General features: G+C 37.1%; 2 protein-coding genes across 2 annotated transcripts in view; one reads left to right on the top strand and one right to left on the bottom strand.

The window, feature by feature from the left end:
• The window catches only part of LOC140237288 (ankyrin repeat domain-containing protein 13C-B-like), a 50,112-nt gene extending 44,046 nt beyond the window's left edge, over positions 1–6,066 (bottom strand). The window contains exons 1-3 of the mRNA XM_072317229.1: positions 5,824–6,066; positions 4,030–4,071; positions 2,659–2,763 (exon numbers count right to left, since the gene is read on the bottom strand). Of these exons, the coding sequence (XP_072173330.1) occupies positions 2,659–2,763; positions 4,030–4,071; positions 5,824–5,938 (262 nt within the window). The 5' untranslated portion in view covers positions 5,939–6,066. The remainder of the gene's footprint in view (positions 1–2,658; positions 2,764–4,029; positions 4,072–5,823) is intronic.
• A 3,836-nt stretch (positions 6,067–9,902) lies between these two features.
• The window catches only part of LOC140236837 (FGGY carbohydrate kinase domain-containing protein-like), a 52,752-nt gene continuing 42,886 nt past the window's right edge, over positions 9,903–19,768 (top strand). The window contains exons 1-8 of the mRNA XM_072316773.1: positions 9,903–10,011; positions 10,891–11,042; positions 12,216–12,304; positions 13,165–13,292; positions 13,946–14,074; positions 17,874–17,977; positions 18,635–18,804; positions 19,384–19,540. Coding sequence (XP_072172874.1) covers positions 10,914–11,042; positions 12,216–12,304; positions 13,165–13,292; positions 13,946–14,074; positions 17,874–17,977; positions 18,635–18,804; positions 19,384–19,540 — 906 coding nt within the window. The 5' untranslated portion in view covers positions 9,903–10,011; positions 10,891–10,913. The remainder of the gene's footprint in view (positions 10,012–10,890; positions 11,043–12,215; positions 12,305–13,164; positions 13,293–13,945; positions 14,075–17,873; positions 17,978–18,634; positions 18,805–19,383; positions 19,541–19,768) is intronic.

Here is a 19,768-nt window from a genome sequence, read left to right as displayed (position 1 = left end):
ACACAAATGAATGCTGTGGTATCAATAACAATACTCTCAGATTTAAACTTTTCACTATCCTTCTTCATGCATGAAATTCAATACAAAGCCAGTATATTTCCTAATGGGTTAATGTTATGTAAAAGGCCCATTCTGTTGGGAACTACCACAGTATCAGAGCTCATTGCATTTGGTCATTTAGCCCATGCTACAAAAATGAAAATCCCAACAGTTTGGCAATAAAGAAATATTGTGATTTTTTGCCACCACAATGCACACTGGATGTGCATCTGATTAGGCAACCTGCAGCATGTAAATCATGAAAGACTAATATACCTCTTCCACTACTTAAACTCTACCAAGTACAAATGAAAGCACAAAATATTAACTGCTTGCAAGTCACAGTGTTAAGTGGTAATGTCTATAAATTTTTGAACGAATCAATAAACATTTACTCATAACAGAACACGGAAGCAACAGTTTTATCATTACAAAGCAATCACTTGACAAATGTGATCAAGCTGGCTAAGTATATTTGGGCATCTCTCTTTCTAAATAAAAGCTGTGTTTCCACATGTCGGTTACCTAATGATTCACTTGTTTACATACAGCTGTATATCCCAACCTCAATAACAATGAGAGATAACACAGTCTTTGCATTCTGCATGCTGCATCAAAATCTCTGGAAAAATATGGTAAGAAAAGACATTAAATGAACAGAATACAGCTGCCAGAATTTCTTACAAATGTCACTTCTGTACTCTAGTGATGCTAAAAATTTTTAAAAAGCTGTAACCTTCTTTAATACTGGTACTCCTTGCCAAAATTTGCTCAAATCTACACTAAATCATTTAGATTATCTTAAACTTGTATACGACATGTGGGATATTGGTTTCCTTCCACAAAGGCAAGTGCATATCCTGGGACGTCGGGCACTGTGACACACACAGAGCTTTAGTTTTGGTTTTTGTTTTTTTGTGGATGGAAAACTTGGCACAGTATCAGCAAATGAGACAAGACTTGCCAAATCATGCATCATAGTGCAGAGAAGTTGATCATACAAAGCCTAGGTAACTTTAAATATGTTGGCACAATGCAATGGTCAGATAATCAATGACCACATCTTGAAAGCTCAGAACATAATAAAGCTTACTGGTCTCATCCCTTGAAGCTTTCCCTTATGTATGAAATATGTGTACCGTGCTACATTTCTCCAGGAAAAATAAAATACGATAAAACAAAACAAAAGCAAAACTACAGTGATCACACAGGTATATCTATAGGTGGGTCTGCATTAAAGGGAAGATAAACCCCAAGAACAATGTGGATTGAGTGAAAGCAGCAACATTATTAGAACACATCAGTGAAAGTTTGAAGAAAATCGGACAATCGATGCAAAAGTTATGCATTTTTAAAGTTTTGGTGTTGGAACCGCTGGATGAGGAGACTACTAGAGGTTATGACGTTTGAGTGGACTACAATATCAAGAAAATATAAAGAAAATACTGCAAAAATCCATTTTTCATGAAAATTACATATTCCATCAACTTGATATTGACATAATGTTAAGGGTAGCAATTATTCCCCCTGCTTCCTGAAAGCGGTTGGTCCACTGCTCTTTCATAATTCTAGAAAAGTGAATTTTTGTTGAATATCCTTTATATTTTCTTTGTATTGTTGTCCACTTATACGTCATATCCTCTAGTAGTCTCCTCATCCAGCGGTTCCAATACCAAAACTTTAAAAATTCATAACTTTTGCATCGATTGTCCGATTTTTCTCAAACTTTCACTGATGTGTTCTACTAATGTTGCTGCTTTCACTCAATCCACATTGCTCTTGGGGTTTATCTTCCCTTTAAAAGTGATTGCTCAATGCAATCACGTTTCCTTTTTTGGCATAGCTGTGACAGTTATATCCATTTCATATTTTGAGTATATCATACCCTTGTGACATAACTATCAAACAATAAAATTTAAAAAAAATGCCACACAGCAGTCCAGAAATTTTACCATTGTATACAGCAAGGAACCATTACATCACAGGAAAGATATCAACTTTGCATCATTCCATGTTGACCACGACACAGAGAGAAATGACCACTCCAGCTCACAGCAGAGCCATGCCGCAAGTTATGAACTCCCTGTCTGAGAAATCTTTATTCCGCAGCTGACCATCAATTAGTATACAATGCACAGGACAGAGTGGATAGGTGAGAATTGAATTTTCACTGATCCACAAAATGTGCATCATTTGTTTTATAAAATGGGCACGTAAATTTGTGAAATTCATCCTTTATCCCCCATCATGGGTCTGGTGCACCTAAAATACTATACAAGGCTTGAGCCATGCGTTCGAAATTACCAGATGCATGGCTCAGTGTGGATCAGTAAGAATCAATGCATGAATATGACCAATCAGACTGCAGAAATTCTAAAGCCCATTTAATAATACAGTAGAAAAACCTACTGTATTATACATTAATTAGGAAAACCTAGGAGGTGTATAAAATCGTGGATTACAGTCAAACTGTATCCTTACCAGCAACAGCACTGCTTGGACTGGAACCTGCCAGAAAAACACTGAATTCTACAAGGCTATGTACAGTCTCAGCAACAACAAATGCCTATTCGAGATTATATTGAATACCAACTCCATGCTTTCATTTCATGCTCTTACTTGTTTGTCTGTCTCCATAGCTGATAGCTTCAGCCAGGGGGTTCCATCCGTGGACATTTTTCGACTTGACAGGTGCCCCATGGGCTAACAGTAGGTGCATACATTCTGATTTCAAAAGAAAAGTAATAACGATTAAGTAATAACGATTAAGAAAAGTAATAACGATTAAGAGCATTAATGACATTAACAGGAAATGTAGTAGCAGTATTTATTTCAGGTATCACTAATCAATAAAAATGAGAATGATAATATAGTATATGTCATCATCATTATCATATCATCATCATAATCATGATTTTTTACTAAGAATAATGATACAGCTGTAGCAACATTGTTAATGGGACAACAACAAAAAACAAAAACAGCATATATATCTGGTGAAATAACCAGCTGCAAGTGTGTTTTAAATTTAAAGATTAAAACAAATCAATTCCCTTTCAATATGAATCCTACTTACCAGTAATAGCCATCTAAAAGAAAAAAACTATTAAAGCTGTTGACAGATTAGTAAAGTATGACAGTAACATTTAGGAAAAACAAAAGATTAATGTGGTGGCCCAACATCCATTTCTAGTGGCCCTGAGCCACTGGGCCACCTCTAATGTCTAGCCCTGTGGAGGGTTATGCAATACCATGGCAAAACAAGAAAGAGTCAGTCAATTAATACAATGTAATAAATAGCACAGACATTCAGATATTCATTCCAAATTATATGCAGTCCCTCTTGCACATATGTAACTGATCAGAATATTAGGGGTTACAGTCTAGGAAAATACGGTTCACACTGCTATAGAATTTAAATAATACAGTAAATCCCCAGGGAAATCAGGGATTACTTTCACCGGTGTGTTAATCAAAATCTCCTTTCTCAGAAAACACATGTAACAAACTGCATATTTCAAACATAGTACCTAAATTAGAGTGCTTGCAACATAAAGTTATCATCTACATTGTATCAACTCAATTCGCACATCAACCTCCTTTTCAACCCGTTGAGGCCGGACTGATTTTGCTACAATTAATGTATAACACGCATTTCCCATAGACACCTGCCTGAGTATTCTCGGGACTCGTCTTCAATGGGTTAAAAATCTGGCATGTGACCAACAAGATTGAGGGGCCAATATCTGTATTTTTGTACATTAAGCATTCAAATACATAGCTGTAATACTGTAGTTTGTAAGGATATAGATTAAGGTACCAGTAGTCATATTAACCCGTTGAGGATGGGCTGATTTTGCTACAATGTGCATTTTCCATAGACACTTGCCTAAGTACTCGGGACTCGTCCTCAATGGGTTAACAAATCAATTCAATTTCAAAGCAGACTGTAAGTGTAAGTACACATGTATCATGTGTTTTCTCACTTACCCTTATGTCCAAGTATAACAGCAAGATGAAGTGGAGTATTTCCTGCACATAAAAGAGAACATTTGAAACACAACCTCAGTTTGTTTTTGTGGAAGGTTTCTTAACCGCGGTCGAAATATCCAACACGGACACAATTTAACCACAAGTGCACCTTTGACTACTACGTACATCTTCCCCCTTCCACATTAATTCATACAGACACAAAAAGCAAAACTTGATTTTTAACGGATATTCACACAATCAAATTGTTCATATTGAAGACAGGACACCTATCTCCTTTTTTTTCTCTTTCTATTTTTTCAAAATGTCGAGAAATATCTTCAGTTAGAAGCAAGTCTTGTTAACTTTACTTTACTTTACTTTAATCCATCGATGCTAGTAGGGCTGGGCCTGTTCATTGATCGATTGGTGGTCATTTGAATCAATCTTTCAATTTCTATGGCAAAGATGGTTAAGTTTAGCCAAAGAAGAAAAATAGCAATAGAATTCTCTATCATTCTAATACTCATGCACATGATTATAAATACAGCATAATCCATCACTGTGGAGTGTTATACATGTACATGTAGCAGTCTCTTTGTTCATAACCAGCATCATTGATACTCTGATAATTGATTTCTGATGTTGGATTTTGTCATGGTTTTTAATGTTACTTTGATTTCGATTTAGTGTCAAGAGATTTTTATGGTTTTCGTTGCCTTTGGTAGCCTCAGTTGTGTCGATTATTCCCTTGTTTCTACCTAAAACCCGCACCAAGGTTTGACCTCCATGCCAACATTTTACCATGCGCAAAAGCATAGGTTTCTACATGTAGCTGGTGGTAGAATTTTGGACAGGGTTCTGGTACAATTATGGGCTGCTTGTTTTGATAACTTTTAATTTGAATTTCTTCCATCATCATTTCATATCATTTGGACAGTTTCTTTGTGTAGTCATCATCCCACAGCATGCAGATAGATTCTTTTAAGATTGGAGGTAGATCCTTTTAAGTTTGGAGGTAAAGTCCTAGATCCTTTTAATGATCAGTCAAAATCTCTCAGTCTTTACTCTTACACTAACTGCATGAAATTGAATTATCAAAATGACAGTAGAGTTCTACATCATTTACACATTTAGGATTTGATTTGAAATGCAGATCTTGAATGAGTGTTCATCACATGCTAGTTCATCAATTAACGCTTTGACGTGACCAATGACAGCAAATTCCATGGTCTGATCAGTGATGTTTGTATAACTATTAAACAGTTACTGTATAACCTGTTATTTTTGCGTGGGTTTAATTTTTGCGAATTTCGCGAATCACATTTGGATCGCGAATTTAACAACACGCAAAAATGTCTCAATTCGCTTTGTTAATAGTGCATTAACGTAAGCATCGGCGTCGATTCGCAAAAACAACATCTCACGAAAATATCTATGACCTCGTCATTTGTGAAAATATCTGTACGCGAAAATAACAGCGTATAAACTTTACAGTAGATATTACTGTCATGTTTGAAATTGGAGTGGAAAGGTATCTCTCCGGTGAGTCATGGAATAATCAGGCCAGGGATTACAGAACTTCTGAAGACTATGGGATTTTATACAAAATTGTAAAACATAAGCTAGCCACATTACAGTGAGCGAGCTGTAGTTGAATTGGGGCATCTCGTTAGAGTTCAGCGGTGCTGCTGAAAATTTCCCCGTTACCTCATGCACACACACACAAGCCTTCACTCGCTCTGAATCTACAGCCAGTCAAGTCGAGCCAGTCGAGAGCCGTACAGTGCAATGGAATACCCACGGTTCACTTACCGTGGACGTCTTTCTGTGCGATATCGTATTTGTGAGACCGGAGCACAGCGGAAAGTTGCTTCAAGTCATCGTGAAAGACGCATTTGTGGAGCGGGAACGAGGTGTTGGTGGTCATGGTAGATGGAATACGATCATACTATTCCTTGAAGACGTTGATAAATATTTCAGTCGATATCTACATCCATTTACTTGCGGGAAAAATCTCTCACAACACGAAACCTTATTACGACAACCCCTGTGTTGCTGCCGTTCATACATCGGATTCTAACCATTGCATTAATTCGCTGTACTGTATACGTACAGTGCAGTACCTGAGTGTGTATTGCCAATATCGTATTTACATTTGCACCGCGCCTGCGCGTAAACTTAAAAGTGCATTGAACTCCAGACCTTTAAACCCGTTTTAGGGAAAATCCCACAACACACACTGACAAGATCACCTCTCATTAATATAAATATCAGTGGAATTTAAAAAAAGCCACTGAAAATTTTTGTCTTCCTGGGTTAATTCGGTAGACAAGGCAACCTTTCCATACAAGTTTACGTTAGTCAATCAAGGCTTCGGGGATGTGCTTTTAGGATACTCTTAATTACAGTGTGTACCTTCTAGAAGATTGATATCCAGGCGGGAGCTTTCTATTAAAGTAATCGTTATATTGGATTATTACCTTCAGTGACGTCATGTCGGGCAATATAATTCTAGAATTTGACTAGCTGCAGACAGGGCTAGATTGAATCAATGTGTATTTATTTAGACCATAATGACATAGCAAATATTGTCTCTTCAGTCTTTGTAATAATCGTATCAGTTGGCAGTCTATTGGGATTTATTTTCCCCTCAATATACAGTATTTTCCCTCAAGCTGCATGCTATGGGAAAATGTAATCTCCCGGGGAAAATATAACTCCAGAGGGAATGTTAGGTGTTATAATAACACCTCTAAAAATTCTGTATTTGTATGATGCACACACAAAAAAATTAATCAATAAGACCATGTTGTAATGTTTGAATATCACGTAGGGCCTATATACATATAAGGCCGATCAAAATCAGCTCTACCCACATGTCATGTGGGAACAATACAAAATTATCATGCATGATACATGATAATAGTGGAAGTAATAATAATAATGATAATGATAACAATAATGATTATGATAAAGAGTTTGAATGCAAAAAAAAAAATGAATGGCATTTTCAAAGTTTTTTACCAAAGTAAGGTCATCGTTGAATTAGAGAAAAATTAAATCTTTTCAAACATGCTGCACTCCATAATCATTTTATTATCAGTCAACAAGAAATAATTTTGAAAACATCATTAGAATCATAATTGTCTTCTTTGTTTTATTTTGCAGATCTAATCTCAATATCTCAAATTAATAGAAATGTATATACCTGTTTTAAGAATTTAAGCTCTTAAAATGTTCTCGTTTGCAAGGGTTTATCAGTGTTAATCCTGCCCTACTAGAGAGCCCTGCTAGTATAGTTACCCTGGATCACCAGGTACCTATTTCACCACCCAGTGAGACATTGTGGGTCAGACTGATATAATTATTGTATATTCATGCAAAAAAAAAAAATAATCATATCTCAACATATCTGATTGTATTACCTACACCTACTCTTCTGTAAATAGTCAGAATTATTTGCTTAAGAATTAGATTGTTAAATATAGAAATAGCTTTGACGTTCTATTCTGAGATGAATTTGTGAGAGATTTTTTTTTTGTTTTATTATGAAGATATGATATTCCGATAGAAAAAAAAAAAATATTACTCACTTAATAAATACAACCTAATTGCAATACACAATCAATCTGCTAATACCCTGTTGTGAAAACAGGCGTGATTTGATGTTGATGAAATCAAAGAGAGAGAGAGAGAGAGAGAGAGAGAGAACAAGAATAGAAGACGGAAGAAGAGAATAAAAAGAAAGACAAGAAGCAGAAGAAGAGCGGCGGGATAAATAGGGTCCTAATAATGATTCCAAGGGCAGGACTAAATAGAGGAGTGGATAAACTGATATCAAAGATCCTACAAGGATCTTACACTTTGCTGATATGGGAAAGCAGAAGAAAGAATGAGAGGATGAGGCAGAGGTGGACGTGGATGTGGAAATAGATAAGATGAGAACGTCAGTGATGAGAGAGGGTAAGGTGAAAAGGATCTGAAAATAAAGATGTTTGTAGAGAAAGGCATTTTCCAAAGTTGTTTTGATATATTTTATCATCATCACCACCACCACCACTACTATACAGCTACTCGTCTCTAGAGGGCGCAATATTATTGTGGGCGTTTACAAAAACACATGGAGCAACGCTACAACGCGAACTGAAAAGAACGACCAAAAACCGCGTTACTTGAATTTGCGTTAATGCCATCTTTTCATTTTGATTCATCATTTTTTAAGTTTCTTTGCAGACCATAGCTGCCATTATAAGCTGTCTCACAATATCACAAACTATCACTTTGCAGGAGAAATCCAGCGCCATCATAATAATGGATTCAGAAAGTGGCAGTTCCAGCGCCAGTAGCAGCGAAAACTCATCGTACTTCGTCGGGGTAGATGTGGGCACATCGAGCGTTCGAGCCGCGCTAGTGAGCGACCAAGGTGATGTAGTGAGCGTGGCTGTTGAGCCGATTCAGATATGGAATCCTTCGTCTGGATTCTACGAACAATCATCGCAAGATATCTGGAAAGCATGCTGTACTACAGTCAGGGTATGTCAACATTCAGCCTAAATGCTGGAATAAGCCAGTTAATAAACATACCACTCTAACGTTGAATTTATGGAGGAGGGGCCTACTCATGTTTACAACACCAAATGCAAATCACACTGTTCCTGTATGTTTGTATCTGTGTGCAGAAGTGTACAAGAGTGTAAAAATCAAATCAAATCATGCAGGGTCTATTATGACATAGGCCTTAAATAACTTGTAAGTGATAGTAGCCACCGGTTACAGCTCGTTATTCCGAAGGTTCGTTATTCCGAAGGCTCTTTATTCCTAAGATTTGTTATTCCGAAGGTTCATTGTTCCGAATTTCATTTTCGGATTAACCAACCTTCGGAATAACAAACCTTCGGAATAACGCCACAAATTTTTGGATTAACGAACCCTTTTTCATTTTCGGATTATGAACCTCTAGGTATAGGGAATTGCGTGTTTCGGATTAACGACCCTTCGGAATAATGACCCTTCGGAATAGCGAACCTTTGGAATAACGAACAGCACCCGTAGCCACCATATCTTGATGAGTATGCGTATGTGTATCGTAGGGATTTGGGTATCTCTGTTCGGAGGGGGGGGGGGGGGGAGTTGATGCAGGTTACAGGTAATAGACCTGGCTGTCTAGAAATTCTATTCCTCATTAATTTATTTCCTGTACAGTGTAATTGTGATGATGGCTCATCTGACTGAGCTGGACAGCACTGCGCTACTTAATGATACAATCTCAGCACCTGATTTAGATAGCTCTGATCTGTTAGAAATGAAACATTCAAAATATCATATATTCATGATTAGTGGGCATTTGTCTGGAAATTTGATCTAGGGCGAAACAAAGGTTCTTAGTATAATTGTAGGGCCTACTATTGAGGGGACTGAAACTGGTGTGGTGTCATTGAAATGGACATCAAAGGATTCTAGTAACTACCGGTAGATATGCAACCGCCAAAAATGATTTGGATGATAATAAATCAAGTAAGTGTACTATATGCTGCTTTTATCAAAGATACAAACGATAACATCTACAAGAGGATCTCTGTAGAGACACAATCATTTCTCTTGTACTTAACCAACCCAAATGGTCTATAAGTGATGTGCTTATAGTTTTTCTCCCATGATTGATATTACTGTGTAGGTCTACTGAAAATATTATTTCATCAAAGATCATCTAGACTGAGGCGGATATTTCTGACTACATCTGCCCTACCCTCATCTTCAATGACTATAAAATTGAGCAGTATGTATTTTATATAACAAGGATAAAAGAAAAAAGAACAACAATGACAAAGATGATGTGAGGTTGATATTTTGTTGCAGAAATGACAATTCTGACTGTTTCTTTTCTTCATCAGGCTGTCACATCTAAACACAGGGACCTGGTAAAAGGGATTGGTTTTGATGCCACATGCTCCCTTGTTGTCCTCGACAAAGCCAACCAACCACTGTCAGTCAGCCAATCAGGTAACAGTGACAAGAATTTGAAGAGATGCAACAACAACAACAACAACAACAACAACAACAACAACAACAACGACAACAGGAATTTGATGCTTTGTTTTATCAACTGAGTATTGAATATAAAGATGTTTTGCTATTCTGTGTATATGATGTAGAATTTATATGTACAATGTACATGTTTTCAAGTACTCATAGATTAATCTGGGGGGGGGGGATGTTTCATCAATGTTTGTCAGCGCTGACAACTTGAATCACCATAGTAACAATCAGTGACCAGAGCATCTCAGCCAATCAAGACCAAGGATTTTGCTGAAATTGTCAGCGCTGACAAACGTTGATGAAACACCCCCTGATTTACTGTTAGGGTAGTATTTCTGGCATTAATGCTTTCATACTGTGAAGCCATTTTGGCATCAAGTAAAACATGAATGCACAAGAAATGTGTTGTCAATAATGCAAATGTTCAAAATGTTCTGTTAGCCTATTTTTTTTCAGTGTATGATACAATCATAATATTTTGAATTCAATGAAATGAATCAGACTTTTAATGCTAGTGAACTATCCTATTGTCTATGTTATTTTAGGCATTGCAACTATGACAATAATTCATTTTGTGACTGAGACCATTCCAAATTTATGACATAAAACACAATATATTGTAGTGAGGGAGGTTTCTCAGTAAATTTTACCCCAAATGTTGAACCTGACAGATAAACCTTGTTCTGAAAGTGTAGTTCATACCCCTTAGTCACAATTGGCTTAATCCAGATTTAATTCACCCTGAATGTCATTGATATGTTTATCCCCTGCTCCTCTCTCCCTCTACCATCCTCTCAATCCTCCATGGTTTGTGTTCTATTTGGTGTAATATTAATTATCCAGGAGACTGCGAAAGGAATGTTATCATGTGGATGGACCACCGCGCTGCATGCCAGGCAAGACGGATAAATGAGAAGGGGCACCAGTCTCTGAGGTTTACAGGTGGAGAGATCTCACTGGAGATGGAACCACCAAAGTTACTCTGGTTGAAAGAGGTTTGTACACCATGCAGCAAACATGACAGCACAGAAGGCTGTCATTTCTTGTTGTTGTTTTTTGAAATCCACAAGATGCAAAGAGGAAAGTCACTTTCACCTATGGTTTTATTTTTGAGCTGATTGGTACATCTGCTGGCTTGCTCCCTTAGTTATATATCTCCTAGGAGTGATGACAATTCAGGGGCGGATCCAGGAATTCCGTAAAGGGGAGGCACCTTTACAAAATTAAAGGGGGAGGGGCATGCACCCCCCATTTTTTTTTTTTTTTTTATTATGTTTTAACAAAAAATAGAGGGCGCGCGCCTGGTGTGCCCCCCTCTGGATCCGCCACTGCAGTTACTTCATCCTGCTGTCTATCCATCTGGTATTACTTTGTCTTTCTGTAGGACTGTCTAATTATCACTCTGATCGGCCATGAGTTTAAAATGTGAATGCAGAGATGGATGAAATAGTTTTATTATAGGGTCCTCAGAAGGAAACTCTCCATTGATTCAAATACATGTACATTACATTTTTCTGTCAGTTGACCCAAGAGGAGGAGTTCTAGAATTTTTGGAATGAAAGCTGTAAGACAAGCATCTAAAAGACAGTGACACTGACAGTACATCTCATAAACAAAGCATATGACAGCACTATCAAATAAATGACAATGACTAAAAAATAGGGGTATCTAAGATCACAACTAGTGAAACTTTTTGTAGCAATTGTTTGCATTATTATTGAAACTGATTGACAAATTGCGGAATTGGATTGCAGAAATGTTTCTGATGTTCACACAAGATAGAAGAGTTTTCCTTGCGCAGTGCAGTGCAAATCTTTCCAGTCTGCCCAAATGGGCCATCAGCAAGTATGTGCATGACATTTCTTAGATGTGCATTTCGACATTGCATAATGTCAGATTCACCCTTGGGTAGCAGATACATTTTGCAGCCTTTGTCAGTTCATGTGCCACTTCTCAAGAGCATTGAACCTGCTACCATGTTTGGCCACCAAAATAAGAGCACTGAAACAATCAGACAGTTCTATATTTTAGAACTTTCAATTGTTTGTTTGTTTTTGTTTGTTTGTTTGTTTGCTTGTTTGTTTGTTGGAATATGGGGGGGGGGGCAACTGTTATCATATCATGTGTTCCCAATGCTTACTTTTCCACCCCCTTTAATCCTGATGCAGAACCTTAAAGAGGCATGCTGGGAGAAAGCTGGATCCTTTCTTGATCTGGCAGACTTTTTGACATGGAGGGCAACAGGATCCAAGTCAAGGTACTGGACTTTATAAAGTCTAAAATGCGTGAACTGTGAGTGATGTTATATGTGCCAGTTGTTTGTCCACTACATGATTGCACAAATTGGCGCTGTGTGCTGAAGGGCTGCCTCCGAGCTTGTTACAGCATCGAATGGAATGGCTGAGATATCAAAAACAGAGCAGTCCTAATAAAACGTTGGACCCACCTTTTATTATGATCGCTTTGTTTTACTTTGTTTTTGTATGTCTGATCCATTCCAAAACTGATTTTTCATCGAATAAACTTTGAATTCCTCTTAGAATGGTATGCACTGAACTATTTCATATGTTGTTACTTGGTATCTAACAAAATGTTAAAAACCCAATCCTCATCTCCACCAATACTATACCATCCCTTTAAATTGATATACAGTACCAAAGAAAACTGCAATTATTTGAGCTGAGCTCTTGGGTCAAAGTCATATGACATGCTTGTGAATCTGCTGCCATTTTTTTTCCTCCACATGTCATCCATCTGTATTGTCCTGAAACTGAACCCTGGAAATATCACCACCATGCTTTATTTATTTTACAGACACCTTCGCTGTTCATACAAAGTGTACAATTCTACCAATAACTGCATCGATTGCCTCTGTGCTCAACGGTATTATCATGTGATGCAAATGACTTCTCAATTACTGCTGAAACATACATTTTCACATGCATTTTGATTTCACAAATTTTGCGAGAGCCAAGATTTGTGAAATTGAAATGCACACAAAAGTTCTTGTCTGCACAACATGCATTGAACACCAGTGGCAATTTGCGAAAATTTCATGCTGTGAGAAAGGCAGTGGGCTCCAGTTATCTTACTTCCCAGTATTGCAACTCTCTCCAGGTCACTCTGTACTTTGGTGTGTAAGTGGCTGTTCCAAGCTAACGAGGATGGCACGCGAGAGTGGGAGAGGTCCTCCTTCACTGCCTTTGGCTTGGAGGAGCTTTTAGAGGAAGATTGTCAAAAGATAGGTAAGCTCAATCGTCTTCAGAATCCCTGCACATGAAAGACTTGTCCTGTTCGATTTGCTGTTGCTGGAGTGATTGTTAGCAGAACTGGGCATTGTTACTACTGAAAAAGTCATGACTACTACTTTCGTGTGATGAAATTTCGCAATGAGTGGCTCAAATACGTAATTACAGGCTCTTAAATCTGTGCTGCACGGTTGGCTACACATATATTTTCTACCAATTCTCACATGAAAAGAAAAAAAAATCGTCTTGACATTTTCTTGCAGAAAATTTGATACACATTTACTACTTTACTGCACAACGTGCATACCGTTTTGCACCATAGATTTAATGATGATACTAGTAATCTTGGGATAATCTTGGTGTAATGAAATGTTGTTTCAATCATGTTTGGAGTAACAGGAGTGCCCTGTGTGTTTCCTCAGGACTCAATTGGGTAGCATAACAGAAATCACAATTAGTAATACAATGTAGATCAAGTCAATATTATATTTTCTTACCAGTTTCTGCACACATATTGGTTTTAAGTTCAATCATTCAGTGAAATAAATCCATTGCAATATAATTGCAAGATGAAACATTAATTCTTTAAGCCATAGGCTATTTCATATAGATTGACAGGGAGGCATTTTCCCCCTTTTACTTGTTTCTAGGCAACCGCATCCAGTACCCTGGAGAACCTGTTGGGAGTGGTCTAACAGCTGAGGCTGCGAGGGAACTGGGTCTCTCAGAGGGCCTGCCTGTTGGGACTGGAATCATTGATGCCTATGCTGGTGGAATAGGTAATTTCACTTATTTTTTTTCCCACAAATTCAGTTCAAAAACATATAGTAGAAAGACAAAATCAAAATATACATATATGCAAACCAAAATTATTTCAGGTAAGTACATAGTCATATAATTAAAAAGTGTGTGATGGAGATTGACATAACAATTTGAGTAATGGTGGTGGAAATCAGCAATAGGCCATTGGCCTTTCGAGGCTGATCCCATTAACAAGTTTACAATGTTGAAGCTATATGTCATTATATCATTGATCGCAAATCACATGAAAAAAAAACAAAAAAACAAAACAGATTTGCAGTGAATAAGGACAAGGAAAGAACACCAAAAGAAAGTGACCCAGACATACCAAAAACAACTATAGGGGAGTGGGACAAATTCATTTCATTTCATTTATTCATTGTCCATAAAATTGAAACTCTTCACGAATCAAGTGGTATACATAGAGCACACATTTCAAAATGAAACATAGAAGATAATAAAACACTCAGAATGACACAAGATGAGAGAGACTGTGATTCTACAGTGTTTGAGATGGTCAGAAAAATCCTTCCCATATTCAGTCCACATGTTGATTGTTTTGAGAATGGTTTTGTTTTTTGGGCCATAAACTCAAAATTGAGCACAGCACAATGCTGAAGAAGTTTAATGCGGTTTCAGAATTACAGATGTTGGGACAGAGGTATTGTGTTATACTTTGTGAATCACCAGGTTTTTTTTTCACTGCTTATTTTATTCTGAACTTTAAAAAAAAACTCCAAATGAAAAAGGAATTTAATTTTTTTGCTCACCAAGCGGCTATAGGTTTGTAGGTTGAAGCGCTGATGTGTAAGAAGGTGCTAGTAAAAATGTGATTTTTTTTTTAATTGAATGAAAGATATGTAATAAACTTAACCCTTTGAGGAGGAGTCTCTGGTATACTCGGGCAAGTGTCTATGGAAATGCGTGTTGTAGCAAAATCAGCCCGTCCTCAACGGGTTAAAGAAGCAATCTCCTCAATATCTCTGCCTTGAATAGTAATTTTCAGATCAGAATTTTAATTTAATGTTGATAACCATATCACATATCTTTTTCTATATAAGATCATCTTGGTTGAGGGCTCATATTAATATATTGTATGTTAAGCATCATAGTCTGTTACTACAGTGCCCCTATGCTGTTAGTAGCAGATGTCCACTCACCGTACTTCTTCATATTTGCATTCGCTGTCCTTCATTTCGGAAGGAATGTTTAGACACAGAGTTCAATTTTCTGAAAGAAGCCCAGTTCCTATTAACCCTTTATGTGTCCAGGCACTTAGCTTAAAGATGGGCCATCCCTTTTGCATTCCTTCCCAAATAGCACAGAACATGATATATTCCACCAGAATGACAAGACTGTTGTAAAGCTATAAGATTTCTGTGATATTTGAAGGTTGTTAGCCGTTAAAATTCAAATAATGCACCAAATGCTCACCGTAACGTATTCTGTGTACGAGGCACAGCTGCATACACTAATCCTCCTGTGGTTGTAATATGATACTTATACTCCGAACAAAAGATGTGCGTGTTAAAGCTGTCAGAAAGGAAGAATTCTCTAGCTTCTTTTACTTTGTTATCTTTGGCAAATAACAACACACCACTTACATGAACTACATAAATGCATCACACAGGTCTGTAACTAGACTAGTAGTTTAGATATGTAATTTTTTTCGTAGTACGAAAAAAATTATTCGAATCTTAAAGGGTGTGTACAGTTCTGGTCAAGGTGAGGATTTAGCTTTTAACTTTTTGCGAGGTATTCAGAAACCACTCTATGAAATATCAAAGAGCTTGCAATTCTAAGGGGTATCAAAAGTTTATTTGATGAAAATTGGTCATGAAATGGCTGAGATATCCCAAAACAAGGTGAAACAAAGAGATCCTAATAAAAGCGTGGCCTGTCGCCTTTTATTATTATCACTTTTTTTAATATCTCAGCCATTTGAAAGCCAATTTTCATCAAATAAATGTTGAATCCTCCTTAAAATTGCATGCTCTTTCATATAAATTTCATAGGAGGTTTCTCATTATCTCACCTAGGAATGTTCAAAACATGAATCCCCACCTCAACCAGTACTGTACAGTCCCTTTAACAGTCAATTTAAAGGACAAATTCACCTTCATAAACATAAGGATTGAGAGAATGCAGCAATATTAGTAGAACACATCAGTGAAAGTTTGAGGAAAATTGGACAATCGATGCAAAAGTTATGAATTTTTAAATTTTTTGTGTTGGAACTGCTGGATGACGAGACTGCTAAGGTTCGTGATGTCATATGAGTACAAGAGTATAAAGAAAATGTAAAGAAAATTTAACATATTTTCACTTTTTTCGCCTAATAATAAAGCACCTGACTTGCCTCTTTCTAAAGGCAATGGGAATAATATTACCCATAACATATGTCAGTAACGAGTCAAGGGAATGTGTACCTTTTTTAAAAGATGAAATTTTGTGAAATTCTCCTTATATTTTCCTTATATTGTTGTACGCATGTGACATCATACACTGCAGTAGTCTTCTCATCTGTGACTGTGACATTTGTGACTGCACAAAAACTTCAAAAATTCATAACTTTTGAACGGATTGTCCGATTTTCCTCAAACTTTCAATGATGTGTTCTACTAATATTGCTACATTCTCTCAATCCTTATGTTAATGAAGGTGAACTTGTCCTTTAACTCAACAAATAAAGATCCTCTTGAGGTCAAAATTTACAGGAGGTTTCCAAATAGTGTTTTCTTTAATACCTGAGTGTTTTCACCAAATTTTCACAAATTTTCATGCAAAAGGGATGGTATGTCTTTAACTTTCCAAGGTTTCAGCATTCATTAATCCATCCAAAGTTGATATACATTAGTTGTGAAGTTATCAAGCCTACTCCGGTGTATCACTGTGCCCTAGTCCAACAGGGAGGCCATGCTGACACAATTGGGATTAAAGGGATGAGTTTAAAGGCGTGATTTACCATTTGCAGATGAAACAACAACCCAGCATTTGTGCTTTAAATTAGTTCCAAAATGTGAGTTTGAGATAGAAACAACCAATGTAAAAATTTAAATCCATATAATCAATGGTAAGTATTGTTAAATACACAAAAGGTGAACAATAGCTTTAATAAAAATGTTGCCAGACTAAACTGTCTACAGTTATGGTTTAATGAGAAAAGTACAGATATCTCCTTATATTTTAGAGCTTTATTGCAAAACTTTTATATGGTAGGATGTTTTGTGATACAACAGACCTACACATATGCATCAAATGTAATATCTTGAACATTTTTTAAATCACTGCTCCCAAAAGGTAAACAGGACCTTATTTTGTTTGTTTGTTTGCAAAAACCGATAAGTCCATATTTGCCAAATGGAGATATTTGCGATTAAAGGTCGAGAAAAATAAAGAGAATAATAAGACAATTTTTGCTTCTTTTGACCATAACTTCAAAAATGTACCTTTATATGTAGTGACCAATATATCATTTAAAAGGTATTATTTTGTACTTTATGACCGAGACCGTACTTCAAAATCTTCAAAAATGGACTTATTGGTTTTTGCGAACAAACTCTTCGTCTATTCATTTACAGTTCTTTTCTAGACTTCTGTGACATCTGGCAAAGAGAAGCACTCCAGCATGCATGCCAGCCTGTGAGCAAAGCACAGTATGGGTTAAGTCTGTACACCTCATCCTAAATGCTCAAAGTGATAGTATATTTGTGTAATTTATTTCTGCCATGATGTTTTGTCTGTCTTTACTCTTGACCTAAATGATGCGCCTAATAGGACTGCTTGGTGCTGACCTGTCAAGCTTTGACCTGCCCTCCAAGAGTCAACCTTTGACCTCCAGACTCGCCCTCATCTGCGGAACTTCCACCTGCCATATGAGTGTAAGACAACGTATCCTCCCATGTTATGTGATATAAAGGCTGTTTCAGAGATCACGGTTATAATGAAATTTTATTACAACAAAGTAAAAATTCAGGTACCTGAAATTATTAACTTTGAAGTGTATGGTACAAATTCTCTTTGGTTATGATAAAATTTCGATGTAATGTAAGAAAACTGCCGGTCCCTTGGACTTTCTATAATGGAGGGTCGCCTGCGTAATTTGTGAAGGACAAATAAAAAGGCAACATTTCTTTGAAATCTTATTCTGGATGCTGCTCATGTGCACAATATGTGTCCAGCAGACTTTTATATGTGTACCGTCTGTGCGTTTGTCTGTTGGTCTGTCCCTGTTCATGCATGTTTGTGTGTACAGTCAAACCTGTATTAGCGACCACCTGCTGTATACGACCGCTAAAAACAATTCGCTCCAAGAGAAAAAGCATATTATAAAGAGCCTGTCTATAAGCGGCCACCTGTCTATAATACTGACCACTCTTTTTGTCTCCCTTGGGTGGCCGCTATAGACAGGTTTGACTGTATAATATGTTTATTATAAAAGAAATACAATCAAGAAAACATTGTGACAAATACTGTGCGTAAATGTGCTGCCTTATTCAAAAATTAGATCCTTCATGTATTATTTCTACCACATTCAGCTGAGTGAAAAGGCAACTTTTGTGCCTGGAGTCTGGGGTCCGTACTACAGTGCCATGGTGCCAGGGCTCTGGGGGAATGAAGGAGGAGAGAGCTGCACAGGAAAACTCATGGACCACATTATCAGGACCCATCCAGCCTACAAGGAACTGCAGCAGCTGAGTGAAAAAAAGTAACATTTCTACATTAATCATCGTTTGATATGCATGTTTCTATGACACCCCTCTGCTTGTTTATTGTCATCACGTTAGCACAGTATTCACTGTATTATATTGCAAATTTTGCAGATCATCTGATATTCAGTAGCAAACTCGCAAACAGTATTGAGTGCCATAGCCTTTCATTGCCATGGAAACTGGTTATAAACAACCTTACCTGGCTCCAAGTGTTTATGTATGCACCTGGTTCAAATCTAAGCTATAACAAAAGACTGTGACGTCATCACTTTGGTATTCTATTGAATCAGGTAACGCAAATGTGCTGTGCATTGCATCCAGAATGGTAGATCACAATATTTTCTCCTCCAAACAGATATTATTTATCTCTCATTCCATCACTTTTTAATTCTTTTTTTTTATTCTTAATTCCATCAGTGCAGTTCTTAATTGTGAATTCAACCAATCACAAAATTATCTGGGAAGTCCTGATTTGCAAAATAATTATACTTGCTAAATATACAGCATATACAGTACTCGTCTTGATCATTATGTCATATGTCCAGCTGAAATTTTCTCTCATATTGTTTGGTCAGGGGCTGTACTACCTATTCCTGGTTAGATGACCATTTGCTGACCATGGCCAAAGAGAGTGGGCTCTCATCTCCAGCCACACTGACCAAGGACTTGCATGTCTGCCCCTATTTTTACGGCAACCGGTCACCTCTGGCGGATCCCTCACTAAAAGGCATGGTCAGTTGCAGTGACCTTTGGACATTTTTATGTTAAATGCTTGATTACTATAATTGTACATATTTACCTACAGTACCAACAGGTACACAATTGTACCTGTATTGACCACTTCAGCACAAGCTCTGAATACAAAAACAGTCAGTATTGACAGCCAAGTGACTGACCTTGTCATAGGCTGAGCATAATATTGTTCCTCTTTTCTTTTTCACAGTCATCTACAGCTGTACA

The sequence above is a fragment of the Diadema setosum genome, chromosome 13, assembly GCF_964275005.1.
Source record: "Diadema setosum chromosome 13, eeDiaSeto1, whole genome shotgun sequence".
In the NCBI taxonomy this organism is placed as follows: Eukaryota; Metazoa; Echinodermata; class Echinoidea; order Diadematoida; family Diadematidae; genus Diadema; species Diadema setosum.
This window is presented reverse-complemented; position numbering and strand designations above follow the sequence as displayed.